Source organism: Amphiura filiformis, chromosome 2 (assembly GCF_039555335.1).
Source record: "Amphiura filiformis chromosome 2, Afil_fr2py, whole genome shotgun sequence".
NCBI lineage: Eukaryota > Metazoa > Echinodermata > Ophiuroidea > Amphilepidida > Amphiuridae > Amphiura > Amphiura filiformis.
In genome coordinates, this window is record NC_092629.1 from 33,987,344 (window position 1) to 34,007,985 (window position 20,642).

A 20,642-nucleotide genomic window follows, 5' to 3' on the forward strand; every position below is an offset into this window, starting at 1 on the left:
ATAGTCCCCCCTTTCCCAGGGTGTTGCATTTTCCAAAAGGGGATCGTTTATTAGAGGTCTAATTCCTTTAAAACTCACGCTGAAATATACTCAAGGAATGTTGCTGATTTTATTGTTGTTGATTGTGCAATCACTCACTTCACTTGGTTTTAGACTGCTTTGCAGTCCCTTTTTGATAAACAATCTGCCCCGGGGAATCCGCCACCAGCTAAGCCCTTCCATTTATCCCAGTGACCGCTCTGCCCAGCATCCCGGTTTTCGGATGGGAGTGGTTCTCGTTTTGAACTTTAACAAGTTGAAAAAGTATGAATTTCACAAAGGTGCTATGATGAAGACTACACTTGGTTCAACTTAAATGGCAAAATTATTAGTTTTTTGCTAATGGTATTATAGACAAAAAAATAACCAAAACCTAAAATAAATGTGCAAATTTCCAATCACATTTTTTCAGTCGTCAAAAAAAGGCTGATGATTTTTTATACAAATAATTGCCAAAAAGTGGGTTTTTTTCATATCCTTTTTCTATAGAATCCATAAAATAGTCGACAGTAACCAACTTAATTTTTAATTTTTTGGGCACAAAATCATTCCTCCAATTAATGACCAAAAATTGGGTCGAGGACATTCAAACAAAAACAAGAATTTCCTTGTTAGGTGTAGGTACTATGCCAAGGTCAAATGATGTTGCATTCTTTGCATGAGGCAATGTCAAGCAGGATAATTTTAGCGGTATTTATTTTTCACTGCTTTCATTTTTAGCGGTATTTATTTTTCATGGTTTTCATTGCTTATGTGATTTTTTGCTGTCTTAAACAGTTACACATTGAAGCTTATTAAGGCCTATATAATGAAATTATTAGTTTCCTGTCACCCGCCCACATCACATTTTCAATTTGGCCAAAACTTTCATTATTTTCATATAAAAAAAGTCAATTATCTGAAAATTGAGATGGAAATACTAGTAATCAAAATTGAAACTCTCAAAATGTCTGACATCCCCAGCTGATCATAATTAGCAGTTTTAGTTGTGGGGGTAGAGGATGTGGTAAATCATGGAAATTTAAGGATTACCTCATCATGTTTCGAGTGATTACAAAAATTGTAAATTTCTTCTCATTTTAATAAAAACAAATTCGAATCTTTTCTCAATCTGTTCCAAAATGTCTGTAATGATGATCTAAGCATGCACTACCTGTTTTGAGATGGTCTTTCATCAACAATATAGGTAGTAGAGCTAAATAGTCATGTGAATGAAAGTTTTGACAATAATGAAATTTTTCAAAATAATCAGTGAATTTTATAATGAAATCATGACCACATATTTCACTGAAAAAATGTTACGGGAAACTAATCATTTCATTTCATTAAAAGCCTTATACGGGTCAATATTAATTGTAGGCTTTTGGTATTTTTTGTAGCGGTACTGCACCGGCATATCCAGGATCTTTTCCTGGGGGGGCTCAGAGGGCCTTTTAGAGTTATCTGGGGGACTTAATTTGCCAAAAATGGCTGATTTTACATGATTTTTAAAACAAAGTGCCCCCCCGGACATGCCACTGAACTGTTTCCAGTGGTATAAAAATCTCAACTTTTTTTGAGAAAAGTGGGGGATGAGGCTGAAGATCACAAAATGCCCTTTTACAAGTTGTTGATTGTTACTGCAATGTTCACACTCTTAAATTTCACAATATTTTTTTTAGCTTCTATATTCAAGGGGTGAGGTATGAACATTTAGACAGTATTTTTGACATGAGAGCACATCAGGGTATCAAAATGCATTCTGAATATGAAGAATGTCCTTCTGATATCAAATCATTTTGATTTTTTGAAATTCGCGATATAATACACATTTTATGGCAAATGATTAAAAATTGATATTTTTGATATAACAGTCCTAGAAGTAAACTTTATAAATCTAATGATATTTAGCTGGGATAAAAAGCTGACGATCAATTGAAAATGTAGACCTTTCGTATTGAAGATTTCCCCCCTTAAAACACCAAAACAATTTGCTCTTTTTAGGAAAAAAAACTTTACATCTTCAATATAAAAGTTCAAAATTTTCAATTGAACATAAACAAAATTGATGGGGGGGGGGGTTTCCTGACTGGAAAAATAGCTTGAAAAAGTGTGTCTTTTGGCAGCACTTTTAATAGGCCTACACATACAGTCCAAGATATACCAAGTCTTGATCATTAAGAACCTGATGATTAAATATATTGATTGAATACAAAATACCAACCTTGTAGGGAAGTGATACGTGACTATTAAAAGTCCTTGTGCTGATTTAAGTGCATCATAGATTTTTTTTAAATATTATAATAGTGATGATGCAATAGCACTTCGATATATATATATATATATATATATATATATATATGGGTATAAGGCCCTTCACAATTGATTTTGAGTTTACTTTTTCCGGCCTGTATCCAAAATTGAGAATTGCAAAATATTTAATTATTTGATTTTTATTTGACATTTTCTCTGCTAAATGGGTTACTCCTTCATGTAATTTTACACTAAATTAGGATTAGGGTTAGGGTTAAGGTTAGGGTTAGTTTAGGGTTAGGATTAGGGTTACAATTAGGGTTATGATTAGGATTAGGCTTAGGGTTAGAGTTAGGATTAGGGTTAGAGTTAGGATCAGCTTACACGAAATAATTACATGAAGGATCGACCGTTAAATGACATTTAAATTGCCACAAATCCACAAATCTTAAAATAAAAGAAATACAATGTAAGACAGTGCGCTTGTGCCTGTTTTGTGCCAGTTTCTTTTTTACCTTGTGCGAATTACCCACTGGATTTGGTTCACTGTAGAACTAGCCCCGTTCCACAAACCGCGACGCCTCTCGAATAGCGACCAAAGGGAGCACCGAGCGTAGGCGATGCTCGGAGCTCCTTTGGTCGCTATTCGAGAGGCGTCGCGGTTTGTGGAACGGGGCTAGTTTTAGGTTCACTATACTGAATTCATATGTAAAATAGACAATTAAATTTTCAGGAAAAATACAATTTGGGGATAAAATTTGTTATGATAATTTAGAGTTTTGTAAGGCTATAGGCCAAAGTAACTTCTGCACATGATATCATTTCAAAAAGCTCATCATGCAGCATTACAGCATGGACTACCGTATTGTTTGTAATAAACGCCTCTCGCAGCGAACGTCACTGCACGACTGATGAAAATTTTAAGCTTACTTACACGATATGACATGGAAATTTTTGCATTTCTGTCAGTTTTTCACCTAAATATTGGAGGGGACATTTATGAGAGGGGGAGCGTTTATTACAAACAATACGATAATTTTAGTTGGCATATATTGCACATTTCAGGCTCTTTTCCTTGACATAAAATTATCAAGGTTGCAACTTCCAGTGGCCAAATTCATCAAAAAAATTAATTTGGGACAAAACTATAAATAAACAGGTGCCAAATGTTTCCTTGACCTGCGTTGTCTATCATCAAATAAATTTTTTAGATAATATTGTGTGAGAAATAAAGCCAACTGACCTTCAGGTATTTGTTGCATGTCTTTAAATTGGGAAATAGTGGAGAGCCTGTTTCCTTTTAGCCCTACCAGAGGGCCTTTTTAAACACGCTGCACTTTGAGACACCTATACAAGAACTGCTATTGCTAAACCCTTTTTTTCCGTGGGGAGTGGTCACTATGAATTCTTTACTTACCGGTACTATTAAAAAATCAGAATGCATACATAATTGCATATAATAAGACTGAATTAGTCTATTTACATTACAACTTAAAAGTCTTTAGGCTTGATATAGGCCTACACACAGGAGAACTCAGTACAAATGACCATACAGTGATCCCACCAAACATGGGTAGCATTTTTGGCCCCCACACAAGCGTGGGGCTTATGTTATCATCCAAATGGTTGTTTGTTTAATACCTGTCTGCCTCAGGTTGTTAATGGCTGGATGTCCGGGCGGAACCAAATTCATTAATCCACTGTCCAGCTAAAACGCAATAACTGATCAACTTTAAACTTGGTATGGTGATAGGATATGGTAGCCTGATGTGCTGTGTAGTTTTGTGCCATGTTATTTGCATATTTATGAATATTGATGAGCTTATTTGCATATTTTGCTTAGATTTTCATTAATCCACTCTGCAGCTTAAACGCAATAACCGATCAACTTCTAACTTGGTATGGTGATTGGATATGGTGGTATGATGTGCTGTATAGTTTTGTGTCGTGTTATTTGCATATTTATGAATATAGAGGAGCTTATTTGCATATTTTGTTTAGATTTTCATTAATCCACTCTGCAGCTTAAATGCAATAACCGATTTTGGGAAAAATTAGTAAAAACTACGACATGGGTCAAAATTTCTTGAAAAATTGGTATATTGATCCACTCATATTGGTCCACTCAGGGGGGGCCGGCCAATATTGACTGAATTTTGATGTCGTCATTGGTTTTACACGTAAACACGAAAATGTCTCAAATAATTCCAAAAGTGTATGCATGTTATTAAGCATTATTTTATCAGTCTAAATCTGTTGAGGTTCGACAGAGAACCTCATTGTATTAAGTACTGTTTTTTGAATGTTTTGTATGAATAACGCACAATATGTTTATGATATATACTAAAATTTTCTCCCATTGTGTATCAATGCTTGCTTGGTCTAGCGGTAAGGTTTTCGCCTCCCACGCAGAGGGTCCCGAGATCGATTCCCACTCCCGGCTATAATATTTTTTTTTCTTCACATTCATTTTGAATCCAAAAATATTTATTTTCATGTGAAAATGTATACATTGCACTGAGAAATATATTTTGTGCATTTTTTTTCTGTAACGGGCCAATAGAGCTAAAAACGCACATCGGCACGGGACGTCCAACATCCAGGCAGTGTTGCTGTCATATTGTCTGTTTTGTTTACGCTATTGGCTGTTGCCACATGAATAATGTCGGCCACCGTCGTCTGGGTCCACTTTCAAATTCTCAGCAGCACACCCCTACCAAAACCAAACATGAGTACCCCCCCCCCCCACGCGGGTATAAATAGAAGTAAGTTTACTTCAAGCCCGGCGCGCCCAAGGACTCATGTGCACTTGGTTTATCCCGATTCCATGCTCGCTCTCGCAGGTTTTCTCCGGGATCTCCGGTTTCTTCCTGTATCGCAAAAATCGGTGATTAGTTGTTTGGTTATCAAAAACTTCCTTCACCCAATGGAATTTGGGGAGCTGCACAGATAATTGGTGGATGTTACAATCTAAATGCGGATAGGTGTGCGAGGTGTGCGCCGTTGGCAGCAACCTAGTTGATGCGATCTGATTGTGATGATTCACCATTGCAGCGAAATTACAGTGCTTTGAGTCCTCTAAGATCTGGAGAAAGGCGCTTTATAAATCCAAAATTTATTATTTATTATTATTATTAAGAATTAAAATATCCCAGATATACTTTTGTTCAGGGATGTAGCTACACCACTCAGTTTTGGAGCCCACCACTCAGCTGCAATTTTAGCACTGGAGCCCACCACTCAGAGGCCAAAATTGCACGATTTTATTGGATTAGTCAAGAATTTGGTCCATTTTGGAAAAAAATTGCCAAATATGCAAGATTTTCATTGAATGCCACCCACACCTAAAACTATCCTAGCTACAGTACAACCCTGCTTTTGTAGGTCCTGTGGTTCTTGAGTTATGTTGTAAGGAGGGCTGAAACAACAACACTTTTGTAAAACGTACATGGGCAATTCCAAGCAACATCGTTCCGCAACGCGAAGTTTGCACATGAATTCTTATTATTATGCAGCAGCCAATTAGGTAGGTGAATAGTATAATGGAAACTATTTTTGATAAGTGAAAGATTAAGGTGGGAGAAACTTTTCCAAACGACCCTAATTTGCATAAATTATGCAAACTTCGCGTTGCGGAATGATGCTTGGAATTGGCCCACATAACTCATCACAACAATAAATCAAGCATGTTTTCAAAGTAGGCCTATATAATTTGTAGAAGGCACAAATTGTAAAACATCAAAGTGTTATTTTTCAATTTTAAAAATAATATATTGATTTATATATAAATGAAAAATATTTTGGCTGCTTCGACCAACAACCAACAATGTTACAGCTCTCCTCTTTGTGAAAATAAATGATTGTGAAAACATGAGATTCTGAAAAAGTATGATGTAGTACCAGGGAAGTGGTAATGTAGTACCTAGGATCCACACTATGCTCACCTATCAAGGCACAGTTCTTTAACCCCAATACATGTGCACATTCATTGAATGACCTTTAAAAATTTGGGTACAAAAACTCATACTCCGAAACTTAAGGTCAAATTTTGCACTATGATTGTTTTAAGGGGGTACTACACCCCTGGCCAATTTTATGCCTATTTTTGCATTTTTCTCACAAATTATAGCGCATTGGTGACAAGTAAGATATGTATATTATAGGGGCAAGGACTGCAACTACTGCACTGAAAATTCAGCAACTCAAGGCAAGTAGTTATTGATTTATTGATCAAATATTGGTTTTCCCTCATTTTTGACTGTAACCCCACAACTAGCTGTCTGTGTTGAAATAAAATTTCCAGTGCAGTAGTTGTAGTCCTTGCCCCTATAATATACATATCTTACTTGTCACAAATGCGCTATACTTTTTAAGAAAAATGCAAAAATAGGCACAAAATTGGGCAGGGGTGTAGTACCCCCTTAATTGAGGTTATTGAATTATCCCATTTGGGGTTCTTTTTCCAGGGTCTATGCATGAGACCATTGTGGTCCATAGATTGTATATTGTGTATAATACTAGTGATCACCTTGACCTCATCTATTTAAATTATTTTCTAAAACTGTTCAAAGCCTGTGAAGAAAGCTGCTATTTAAGAAATAGGTCAATGAAAGTATAGCTTCATTGTTTCCTGTTGCATGTCCTTTTGAGCAGCCAATAAACTTCTTTTTTTTTCTGCCAATATTAAATTATTACAATTCATTATTTTCAGATTCTGAATTGATGCAATTCATGTAGGTCCTAGTCACACAGAGCTTACTGTTGCATGTTGGTTAATATTAGAGAAAGATGGTCCATGGTTAGAGCAGTGATATGGTTAAGAGCTTTATGTTTTGTTGGGAAAAAATATTTGTGGCCCCTACATGTATACTATAGGAACTTGCACATGTATATCATTGTATATATAGGCCAACACTGTACTCTGTAGGGTCTTTAGGCCATGGGAATTTGGATTTTTTTTAGCTCTTCAGCCTCAATAATTTGGCCCAATTTTAATTCTCTAGACTCCCTCAAAATTTATGTTGAGTGCCCCCCTGTGGTATATGTTGGCATGCTGGTCGCTTTTTTTAGGGGGGAGGGGGCACGAAACCTTTAATAAGCCGACCAACCAAATATCAAAAGTAGTCAAACGGGCAAGCAAACAAAGGACTAAACAATCTTTGCTTTATTAAACCCATATTATAACATTTGCTGAGGAGGAAACCTTCAATATTTTTAAAATTCTTTTTTTTACACGATTATATTGTAATTTATTAAACCTATATACCCTGCAAATATCAAGGCTCTGGGTGCTGTAGTTTTGTCGGAATCCAAGATTTTGAATAAAACGCTGGAACCGTCGTTTTATTATTACGATGGAATTATTAGTCGAACGCATACACAATGTTCATAACACACAGTACGTACATGGCGCGGCGGGACGGTGATCTACACAACAAATGATTGTACATAACATGACCGAAAGAGTGATACGTATTGGCGACATTGGCGCTGGTAGTAAATTCCAATTTTCTTTGCTTTGCATTAGTTGTTAGGCTCAAAAATAAAAGGGGATACATGTATACAGTGGAAACTCATTATAACGAAGTTGTCAGGGACAGAAATTAGTTCTTTATATCCAGATTTCGTTATATAAGGGTTGTAAAAACAATAGATAACAAAAGAATTTTGTATCTTGGTTCTGGAAAAATACTTCTTTATAACAGGGTTTTTCTTGTATCAGATTTCGTTATAATGAGGTTTTACTGTATCTCAAATTAGGCCTATCTGACAGTAAAAGCTAACATTTTATGGCAAAGAAATGCTTATCTATTTTGTATGAAAATGTTATAATATGGCTTTAAATCACAGGTAATTTATCTTTGACAAGCTGTGTCTTTATATTTATTTTATTCTATTTTTTCCCATATTTAGTTTGTGGAGGACAAGTTATTAGACCTGTGTAGTATTTCATAGAAATCAACATGCCTAACCTTGGTGATAATGAACTTAAGATAAACGAGGTTGCTATCATTATTAGATGGCGGCCTTGAATTTGTGTTTATTAATTTTGAGATGATAAAGCAAATTATTTTGCCAGATATATTTTTCAATTCAAGGACATTCCAAGGAGTTTTTGAAATGACCAGCCAGTTGGTACAGATGGAGTCAGTGTTGAATTTAGGAAAAATAAATGAAAGAATTTACGGACAACCAGATTACAATTCTGGTTGTCCGTCTAAGTTTCTGGTTGTCCGTAGGGCTACAAATGTGACTTTTGGCTAGATTTATGGTTGTCCGGCGGACAACCGAATCAGTATTTTTGGTTGTCCGGCGACTTTTTTAGTTGTCCCGGGCAACCGGACAACCAAAATTTCGAACGCTGGATGGAGTGCTTCTGCTGTCTAAAGCCCGGTCCTGACTCCACATCGCAGCGCAATGCGATGCTATAAAAACTGTAATCTGAGCCAGGTTTTTACGAGCTCAGCGGTGAAAATTCTCATCACGCGTTGGAAATTTCGGTCCGCGATGGAGTTAAACAATGTTCAACTTTTTCGCATCGCGCTGCGATATCGCAGCCGTGCACGCTTCTGATTGGCTGCTGGAAAATCAAGGTCGGTAGAATGACCTTAAAAGGAGATGCAGACCCCACATGTTTTTAAAACATATCACAACATCGTGCGATGAAATTAAAATGTACTGCGAAGTGGAGTCAGTATCGGGCTTAATACAGGGAAGTATAAGCAATTGTTTACAATTTTCACTTGCCCACCGAACATGCACATCCACTTGCCCTACTTAAAGCCATATTGTAACATTTGCTGAGGATGCCCTCAATTAATATTTTTCAAAATTCTGTTCTTTTTTTTTACACAATTGTAATGCACTTTAGTAAACTAAACTAACCGCTCCTTGCTATGGCCAAGATGCTATAAATTGGGTCCAAAATGATATTCGCTGTAGAAGTGATGATGTAACAGGATTCAGTGAAAACAACTTTTGAATACTAGTATGTCGCCCTGTCCGAGTACATTCATGCGTTACCTCTGCATTGAACCGTAGATGTCAAAAAAAGGGGGACTTTGGCATGTTTTTTTTGGGGGGGGCATCCACCCCAGTCCCCCTGGTTTAAATGGGCTTGATTCTATAGAATATTCATATCATGCCGATCACTCGCACCTACCTGTATTGCATTCAATCTATATGATTGCAGACATACACAGGTGATGAGTACAACATGCTTGTAGAACTAAAGTCTATTTTGTGATGAAAAATGTGCTATGATTCTGAGGCAATGATGTATGTTATGTAGGTCAGGATGTCACCTGCAATATTTTTGTTATGGTTTACTCATGGGTTAACCTTGTCCTGAGAATGTTATGCCTGCAGGCAGGGCCAGGTCAGTAGGTCATCTGATGTGATGAGGTTACCTTGGCTTGCATTGAAAGCTCCATTCAAGTTCATTCAGTATAATGCCAGTGTATGGGTTAATGGTTATAGCCTGCAGGTAGGCAGGCAGGCTGACCAGCTGATGCAGGCCACTCTACCTTGGCCTTAGGCAAAGTAAAAAATAAAACATGTTTCTCGTCCAGGTTTTGGAAAAATAGGAGGAAGAGGGCTTTTTATTTTTATTGAAAAATGCCCTAAATTACCCTATTTAGATGCTTTTTATCCTTTTTATAGCGTAAAGATTAGAAGCTGAAAATATGAAGAGGCTCTTTTTATTTTGTTGTTTTGAGATGTCAACCCCCTCTGGTCATCACAAAACACTTCACAAATGCTTCTTATACTATTGTAAAGGCTTATAAGAAGAAGTTGCAACTTCTCTTCTTATACTATTGTAAAGGCTTATAAGAAGAAGTTGCAACTTCTCTTCTTATACTATTGTAAAGGCTTATAAGAAGAAGTTGCAACTTCTCTTCTTATACTATTGTAAAGGCTTATAAGAAGAAGTTGCAACTTCTCTAGTATCTTTACAAAAAGTTATGACAGAAAGATTGCAAAATAAAAAGAAAATTGCAAAATCTTCAAAAACTGAAGCGGGAGGGGATGAGAAACATGTTTTTTATTTACTTGGCCTTAAGGGTATACAATGTATTGTTGGTTCAAGCAGCAAAAAAAAAAAGGAATTCACAGCATCTTGCGAATGGTAGTGAGCTTTAGCAAAAATTGCATTGCTCAATTCATAGCAAGCATCTACAGAAGAATTCAAATATCACAGATATACTTTTGTAGGTCCTGTGGTTCTTGAGTTATGTTGTAAAGAGGGCTGAAACAACAACACTTTTGTAAAACGTACATAACTCATTTAAACAACAATAAATTAAGCAAGTTTTCAAAGTGTTATTTTTCAATAATTGATTCAGATAATGAAACTTGATCTTTTGGCTGCTTCGATCAACAATACCTCGTATGCCCTTAATGCTCTGTGTGCTAGCCATAGGCCTATAGGCTTCAACATAAAAAAAAATCCCAAGTTTTGAGAAATTTTTGCAAAGCCTCAATTTCGTGCCAGTTTGCGAGAATCAAAAAACATCTGAATCGCATTACTTACTGCATGATTCAATGACAATGAAAGGAGTTGATTCTCGCAACAAATGTTACAAGAATCATTACGAGAGTCGATTCTGTGATTCTCGTCGAATCTGAGGCAGCTGAGCTATCTGAAGAACCTGACTGAACCAATATTATCGTCGGACGCATCACATACTGGTCTATCTCGAAAAACACGCATTTCGAGAAAATCGCAATTGAAAATCTTCGTATTAAGATAACTTTTCTATAATTTAATTAGACTATGGATTTTAATTAAAGTGGTTTTAAATAAAAGCATATACTTAACAGATTTATTTAAGTGGAATCTTGACTTATATTTACGAATGCAATATTGCTTAAAACTACACTAAAGTTGTAGTTCTGTATGTGAAATAGTTAATTTCCCGATATCGTATTTAAAGTGCATCACATACTGGTCTATCTTGGGGGCTATCTCGATTTCATGAACGGTGACGTGACTTTAGATTTGCATCACATACTGGTCTATCTCGAAGCTTCTCGAGATAGACCAGTATGTAATGCACTTTCAATGCGATATCGGGAAATTAACGATTTCACATACAGAACTACAACTTAAGTGTAGTTTTAAGCAATATTACATACGTAAATATAATTCAAGATTCCACTTAAATAAATCTGTTAAGTATATGCTTTAAATTAAAACCACTTTCATGAAAATCCATAGTCTAATTAAATTATAGAAAGGTAAACTTAATACTGAAGATTTTCAATTATGATTTTCTAGAAATGCGTGTTTTTTCGAGATAGATCAGTATGTGAAATACGTATTTTGAAAAAATCATAGATAGTTTAAATTTAACATTTTATAACTAATTATCTAGGAAAATTGAGGTCTGTAATTTGTTGTATTGGAAGAGCTCCGTAAAAAAGAACTATATACCAATTTTCTCAAAAAAGTCAAAAATTCAAGATAGACCAGTATGTGATGCACCCGACGTTATGATTGTTTGTTTTCATTTTAATGCATTTTTCATGCCGATTCCAAATATGGTCATGAATATGCACAATTCCAAAATTTGTGAATTTTTAAAAAAAATTGACAAACTTGTTGTCTGCAGTGTGGAGAAGGTTAAAAGCTTCTCATTTATGTGTCCATTCAAGTTCATTCCTTGCCAGTGTATGGGGTTAACCAACCTTGTCCTGAGTTAATGTTATACATGTAGCCTGCAGGCTAGCTGGCTGACCAGCTGATTATGCAGGTCAGTAGGTCATCTGATGTTATGATGATGTTACCTTGGCCTTAATGCTTCTCATTAATCCATTCCATATGCCAGAACACCCTCATGTATAGGTTGACCTTGTCCTGAGAGTCCTGAGTATGTTATAGCCTGAGGGCACATCAGACTGACCAGCTTATTCAGGTCAGTAGGTCAAATACTTTTATCATGTAGAAGCAATGGTCTGTGGACTGACCATTTATGCAATGCTCTGAGTAATACCTTGGCTTTACAGGTTATTCACTCAGGCTCATATGCAGGGGAAGTGGAGTGTAGCTGCACCCACCCCCACCCGTGCATGCAAAAGTGTAAATAAATCCGAAAATCCTCATTTGCAAGAGTAGCAACAATGGTCCAAATTTTGTGAAGACCAGGGTGTGACCAGGGTTGTAGCTACAGTGGGCGGTGGTGGGCGGCAGAGCCCACCACTCAGTTTTGGAGCCCACCACTCAACTGCAATTTTGGCATTGGAGCCCACCACTCAGAGTACAAAATTGCACAATTTTGACAACAAATGGCCAAATATGCAAGATTTTCATCAAATGCCACCCAGCACTAAAAATGTCCTAGCTACAACCCTGGGTGTGACCCAATCAAAAGCCTCGTCCTCCATTTTTCTTTGTCATACAGATTTAGAACACAAAAACTAGTGGCTTGTGGCCCTGTAAAGTTTTCACATAGATGTAAGACTGCCGGAATTCCGGAAATGGGGCCAAAAAAAAAAAAAAAATTCTGGAAATTTTTACATTTTCGGAATTGGATGATGATAATTTGTCATAAAAAGTGCAAAAAACAAATTTTGTGAGGGGGGGAGAACCCCCGCTAGGGGACCCCCGTTGCATGCCTTTCCTTTGGCTCGGCTACTTGCCTTCAGCTCGCATGGTTTTCAGGAAGTGGATCACTACCTCACTTACATCCCTGTTATCATGAAGCATAACAATGTCAGTAGGTCACCTAAATAATTTTGTTGTGATCTTCATGGTACAATGTGCAAGTTCATGGTTATAATTATTTAAAGACATTGGCCAGAGGCTAAGCCTTAATTAATAATAGTACTGTAAAATCACCTTTGTTGTATTAAGTGCCACATTGTTTGCAGGGTTTTTATTTTCACAAGCCTTTTTGTAAGAATTTACAAGTTTGAATTCATTCATTTATTTCCAAAATTCACATAAAAATTACAAAATACGCACTAAAATATCAGTACATCGAAATACCATCAAATAATCATGGAGGAGATGGCTGAAAGGCCAGGGATACCCTGCAGAAAAGTTACCAGTGATATCCCACCCACCCCAATTTTGGCCAAAACTATGCAAATTTATTTTGATTGTCTCCAAGAACTGGAAAAGTGCTGACTCTTCATTGCTTTTATATAACAAAATTTGGGCAAATTTTACATAATTGGACAAATTTATTGTAATTTTGAGCAAAAATAATATAAAATTGATATTATATTTGGGCCTTTTTTCATCAAATTTGATATATTATTGGGTAATGTTATGCCAATGGTAAATATTATATACTGTGCCAAAAAAGTATCCTTACACTGGGAAAAATATAAATCACAATTACAAAACTGAACCCCCCGAACCATATAGGCCAAATTTGTTTTTGTAATAGGTGCACTATCTAATCCTGCACATTATGACACCACATTGAAGTCAATGTGACCTCAAGAAGTAAAGTTACAAGCAACTTCCATTTTATTTGCCAGCTCTTTTGTTTCAGTTTTATTTTGTTTTCTTTGTTTTAAATTAAATTAAATTAAATTAAAGGCACACACAATTTAGCCATTTACCACTATGAAACCAGATGTGTAGTCCATGGAGTTTTGAATAGGCCAGTTTGTCACTTATAAAACTGGACCTTCATCTTATTAAATGCTTGTAACTTTGCTTCTTGAAGTTGAAGTCACATTGGATTCAATGGGGTGTCATGTGCCGGATTAGACAGTGCATCTATTAAAAAATAAATTTACCCCAATATGGTTCAGATTGTGTAAGGATACTTTTTTGAGCAGTATATACCGGGGGGCACTCCAACTTTGGAGGTGACGCGTATGTAGGGCTGTTAAGACCCCCTTTTTTAGCATCGCTGTCACCCAAAGACCCCATATTTTTTTACGAACACATGCTCTGTCACCGGAAGACCCCTTATTTTTCCATTTGATCTGTCACCGAAATTCGAAAGACCCTTACTATACAAGTTCAATTTGAACAGCAACTTTCATTGTCACTGATTGTGTTACTTATTTTGAACAAACAAAGAAATTTGAAGCCAGAACTAGAACTAGAAATTCGATTTTCGAGGTCTCTCACCGAATGCCCCTTAGTGCGAAAGTGCTAGCCCTACACTTATATCCATTTCATATTGAAGTGCACCCCGGAGTATATTATGCAATATAGGGCTTCCAGGGAGACCAGTACTTTTGTATTGATGGAATTTTTCTGAATAAATAACAAATAAATAAATAAATAAATAAATCTGGAGCATGACAAAATTTCATTTGGCAAAACAGGATAATAATATATTTGTAATCCAAAATTATTAGCACTTTTTAAGTTCCAGGATCTGTGGTATGACCTATGCATGTATTGACACAAGACAAAAATGGTGATTTAGAGATGAAGGTCAAGAAACAATAGTCATGACTAATAAGTGTATGAACGTGATGAATAGATTGCCATAAGAAAAATACCTAATTACTGGTTGAGCAATCTTGCATGGCAATTGATTGATTGGTAAAAAAGAGTTGGACACAAAGCAAATTGCGAAACACTCAAGTTTATGCCAAGATTTTGATTGATCTTTTTGTAATTGCAAAGGATAATTTTAAAACTTGAAGGATTTTTGGATTTGCTTATTGCAAAATGTTATATAATAATACTTACTATTTATAGTGAAATTTTTTCAAGGATTGGTGAAGAAATTTGTTAAAGAAATATGGGAACGTGTAAGCCTATACCGTTATTTGTGACTTGCTCCCACTTAATAAGTGTTAAAGCCATATTGTAACATTTCTATAAAAATAGATTAATATTTCTTTTCCATAAAGCTGTACATTTTCAGCCCAAGTAGCAAGTTCAATATTACTGAAAGGTTCTATATTTCTTTGGTTTCTTCAAGTAACTGTAAGCCCCTTTAAAATGATTCAATTGGGCTACAAAACCACAGATTTGGCAAACCCTGCAATGGCATTGCAGTTCAAATTGCATCAAAATTTTAGAAAGCACCCAATTGGGCTTCAAAATCACAGGTTTGGTAACCCTGCAGTGGGGATTGCAGTTGAAACTCTCATCAAAAGTTTAAAAAACAGCCAATTGGGCTTCAAAACCACAGGTTTGGCAATCCTGCAATGGCAATTGCAGTTGGAAATTTCATCATAATTTTAGAAAGCACCCAAATTGGGCTTCAAAATCACACAAGTTTGGCAATCCTACAGTGGTGATTGCTTTTCATTTTGCATACCCTGGACTGGCCTTGGTGTTTCAGCAAACATGACAACCTTGAATTTGTAATGTAATAAATAAATCAATACATTCTTTTCATGTTACCTCATGATCAATATGTGATCGTGATTTTACAGGGTGTCCCAAAAAAAAGAGGCCCCACATTGCGCCCTCTTTTTCTCCTATTTCAGAAAAGTTGATCAAGCATATGTTGGTATGTAAAGAAGCCTTTACCCGTTAGCTTTAATAAACCGAAACAATTGTTTTAATCGGCTCATAACTTTTGAAGATATGCCCTTTTAAAGAAATGTATCCGTTTTTCACTCTGTCCACGGAGGAGGTTTAGCTACTTCAAAGATTGAAAAGTGCATATACCATGCATGAATATAAAACATTCCTCGGTGATAACTTTATAAAATAACAACTTTATTTTAGGGAATGGGCTTTACAGATGGGCTTGTGGGTTATGGATTTTGTTAAGTGTCATTAATTTGGAAGAAATTGATGTGGGATGGGACTTCTTTTGCTATACTTGCAATTACTTATGTTTTTCTCGGTTATTTTATGCCTTTTTGTTTTATTATGTTTCTTACTTTCTTACTTTATTGTTTCTTGCTTTCTTTTTATTGACAACAATAAAAGGTAGCACTGAAAAGGGCTGTTTAGTTTGTCTGTGGTTCTTTTGAAATGAGTTTACTGTGCTGCTCTGCCCTCTACCTGGTTGCCTCCTTGACGAATACAGGTTTCAGCCCTATAGTCCTCATTGCATCAATTGCGTTGCGTACCAACCTAGTGAGCCGGATACTTGCGAATATAGCAGTAATACGTTTTCAAAGATCTTGGATTTTGACACAAATGAAGAAATCAAATGGTGTGAGGTCTGGTGTTCTTGCAGACCACTACACAGCATGACCCATCCCAACTACTCTGTTTGCTATCCGTGGACAGAGTGAAAAACGGGCACTTGTCTTTAAAAGGGCATAGCTTCAAAATTTGAGAGCCGATTAAAATAATTGTTTTGGTTTATTAAAGCTAATAATTAAAGGTTCCTTTACATACCAAAATATATTTGATCATCTTTTCAGAAATAGACGACAAAGAGGGCGCAATGTGGGGCCTCTTTTTTTTGGGACACCCTGTAGGTATAATTAAGTATGTAACATGTGTACCCTCTGGGCTATTCCAGAAATTAATGGGACACTCTGTATGGAAGATATGGAAATTTAAAAAAAAAGTTTTTGCTGTGGAAATTCCCAAGAAAAGGGGCAATTTTGGTAAAACAGGGGTTCAAATTCGCAATCAATTGCTGGAACCTGTTTGGGTTCTCGCAAAGGGCTTTTGCGAGAACCTTTGGTTCTCATCAAAACCAGGCTTTTGATTCCCGTAAAATAATGAGAAAAACAGGTAAAACATAAGGCTGTCTCCACTTCCCCTGATGTACCTGGCCTTCCATTTTTTTGCAGTTTTTCTGACAGGCATTATGTATGTCGCTTTTACTACCCTTTCACAACATTGCTCAAACTTAACCAGGCCCCCAAAAAATTTTTGGTGGCTATTGAAAAGTACCATTGGGCCCCCCCCCCCCCAATAATTTTGGCCAGGTGCCATTGTCCCCCCCCAATATTTTATATCTTCCGGAGCCCCTGCTTAGTTCATGCATGGGCCATGGATTTCCGTTCATTATCATACATTCTTATTCAATGGGTGCGTCTTGTAAAGAATTCACGTAATTTGATTGGTTTTCTGGTGTATAATATCTCACAATAGTTGATAGTGATATTAGTCAGGGCGCCATACCGCCACGCAACGCACGCTTGTTGCTCCTCAATGATCGCGCGATAATGCGTTCGCGTAATACGTCGCGAGAACCAAGAACGCGATTCGGCGGCTTAGATGTTCGTGATGGTTTCGTTCATTTAAAACAACGGGGATGTCCTCTCAAACATGACAAAAGTACCTTTATTTTTTTCTGAAAAAAGGCAGTTTTTCTCGCAAAAATTACATTAAAACTGAATAAGAATGCGCCGGTATCCACTACGATAAAAATATTGGCCAGCCCATCCATTATGACACGATATTGGATAGGCAAAAGACAAAATCCTATCATTTATTCTCTAAATAAATTGAAGAAAACTTTGTCTTTTTCCCCAACATTTCATACTTGTATTTTTGGATTCATGAGAGTATCATATTTCCGTTCTAGTAAAGGAAGGTAAAATATAACACAACATGCGATCTGAGACTTGGAAGCTTTTGTTAGTCCTGCTCTATGTAATCCAGCGAGAACCTTCAGGAGAACCGGTTCTCGGGTTCTCGTCGGATTTGAATCTCTGGGAAACCCCTCAACAATGGTCAGTTTTGCCATGTCGCAGGGAATTCACAATTTTTAAAACACTTCGGAATTTTCGATTTTTTTTTCGGCAACATTTTGCCCTGAGAATTCCCAATATTTGTGAAAATCAGTTTGCCTTTAAGGGGGTACTACACCCCTGCCCAATTTTGTGCCTATTTTTGCATTTTTCTCAAAAATTATAGAGCATTGGTGACAAGTAAGATATGTATATTATAGGGGGAAGGACTACAACTACTGCACTGGAAATTTTTATTTCAGCACAGACAACAGTTGTGGAGTTACAGTCAAACATGAGGGAAAACCGATATTTGATCAATAAATCATTAACTACTTGCCTTGAGTTGCTGAATTTTCAGTGCAGTAGTTGTAGTCCTTGCCCCTATAATATACATATCTTACTTGTCACCAATGCACTATAATTTTGGAGGAAAATGCAAAAATAGGCACAAAATTGGCCAGGGGTGTAAAAACGAATATTGCACATTTTTACAGGCACACACAACCAATGGCAACTGACGTGTTAAACCCAAGCAAACCGCACATTAGCGGGGGTGCCAGAATGCCAGAATCGTTTCCTCAACCATCCATGGTGACAACCTCACGGCCAACCGGATCCAACGTGGTGTCGACGAGTGGCGTGTTGTGTGCGGTGTGTTGCGATCAGGCGGCAGGGAGGTATTTTGGCGCTCAAATCTGCGAGGCATGCAAGGTGAATGTGTTCTATTTTATTCATTTATAATAAACATCTCAAAAAAAGTAACTAACCCCCCTTAAATAATGGCCATTATTCAAAAAGAGGCTATTGTATTACATATCCGTAAAATGCGTTGTAAGCAGAATTTATTTCTGCGCATTTTGACACCTCATTTGATACGATAGCCAAGAAAACACCGGTCAATTTAATGTAGTGAGGTACAGATTTGAAAGTTGCACTTACATACAAATTTTTACAATACAACACTCAGATATCATTACACAGATTTCCTTCCATTACACTGAATACAAAATCAATACAATTTACTGCAACTTTCAAATCTTGGGTGACATTGATTTAAATGTACGTTGTGACGTCAATATTTAGTCAATTGCTGCAAATTAGGTGTCAAAATGTGCAGAAATAAATTCTGCTTCCAACGCATTTTACATATTTGTAATATAACCAATTTTTGAATAATGGTCATTATTTAAGGGGGGTTAGTTACTTTTTTTGAGATGTTTACTACCGTATATCCTTAAATAGTTGCTCCCCCTTCAGCAGATTTTTTGATGAAAATAACCCTCAAACTAATGCCCCCCCCCACTACCAGCCCCGGTCAATTTAGAAAATAAAATTTACCTGCACAACTCTGGTTTTTTTCAAATTAATTTGCATGCACAGGCAAAATTCTACATGCACAGAGCCAAAGTTGTAAAACCCCTCTAATCGAGTCCTGCCTCCCCCCCTCTGAACAAAGGCCCAATTTTACATATTTTGACTGCAATACTACAAATTTCACCTGAAAAGTTCACCGGCCACACTGCCACTAATTCTATTCATTCTATATTGAGAGAGGGCTCCCTTACCATTACTGTTAAATTCCGGCACTTACTATTTTGTAGTATGCAGGGCTGTTAGGGGTTATGCAATAATTATGTGTACCCCGGTGGTGAATTCTCAAAATGGTCTGCCAAAATTGCTTGCCCCCCACCCTTTGACCGTGCTAAAAATCTTTGCCCCCCCCTTGATGTGCCAAAAATCTTTGCCCCCCCCTCTTTTGACGTGCCAAAAATCTTTCCCCCCCACATGCAAGATTTTGGGGAACCCGAATTTAAAACCTTAAATTGTCTTATCATATAGTGCGAGTGCAGCGAGCAGGAAATTTTGCATATTTAAACGTGTTCCTAACGTTTTCCTACACCTGATGGTGTAATATAGAAATGGTGCCCAAAATATCTGTGCCAAAATTGCTTGCCCCCCTCAACCTGCCAAAATTAAACTTGACCCCCCTTTCGACCTGCCAAAAATGCTTGCCCCCCTTTTGGCCTGCCAAAAATCTTTGCCCCCTATAATTCCCCACCCGGGGGTACACATAATTATTGCACCACCCCTTAGGGTTAAATTGAAAATGATTAACAACTATAAACACAAGATTTATCAATGAAGTCGGCGCAGATGAGGAAAGGGATGTTTGAAATTCAACTTTGGAATTTTTTCACTTACGGGTTTGTATTGGATGCATAATTTTCGACCAAGAATTAACAAAAACAAAATGCGGATTCTCCTGGGGCCAGTAACTGAACAGTTTTGATCATTTATAATTTTACCTCAATCGCTTTGACTCAAATTCATTGAGAATCTGCTGGTATTATACTAATATTATTTCATCAATTTGTGAAAAAACTAGCAAAGAAATTGCAATTTTAGAAAAAATCATATATTTGATGCAATCAAGCTACATGTGTCGTTTATCGACACAAAGTTAAAATGCAGTTCTAAATTTCATTGTATGTTCCAATTTCAGAACTCTATTTGAATGTAAACACCACAGGGTTCGTTTTTTGCCGGCAAAAACCTGTTTTTGCCGGCAAAGTTGCAATATTTGGCAAAAACCTAGTTTTTGCCTGGTTTAAACCGGCAAAAATGGCAAAAACTCACACATATAGTCACTCAAATATTAAAAAGTGACACAGAAAGCTCATAAACAGTAACACACAACTTTTAACGAATCATTCAACATATTTTTTTGTCTCATTAAGTCCTTAAAATGAAAAAGTTTTGAATTTGATACATGCCACATTTTGGTTAACTGCACT

The 20,642-nt window shown here is 36.6% G+C and overlaps 1 protein-coding gene across 1 annotated transcript in view; it reads left to right on the top strand.

Annotated features, from left to right (window-relative positions):
* Positions 1-20,642, top strand: part of LOC140146107 (uncharacterized) — a 69,353-nt gene that overhangs the window by 35,040 nt on the left and 13,671 nt on the right. Inside the window, exon 3 of the mRNA XM_072167858.1 lies at positions 18,342-18,558. Coding sequence (XP_072023959.1) covers positions 18,355-18,558 — 204 coding nt within the window. The 5' untranslated portion in view covers positions 18,342-18,354. The remainder of the gene's footprint in view (positions 1-18,341; positions 18,559-20,642) is intronic.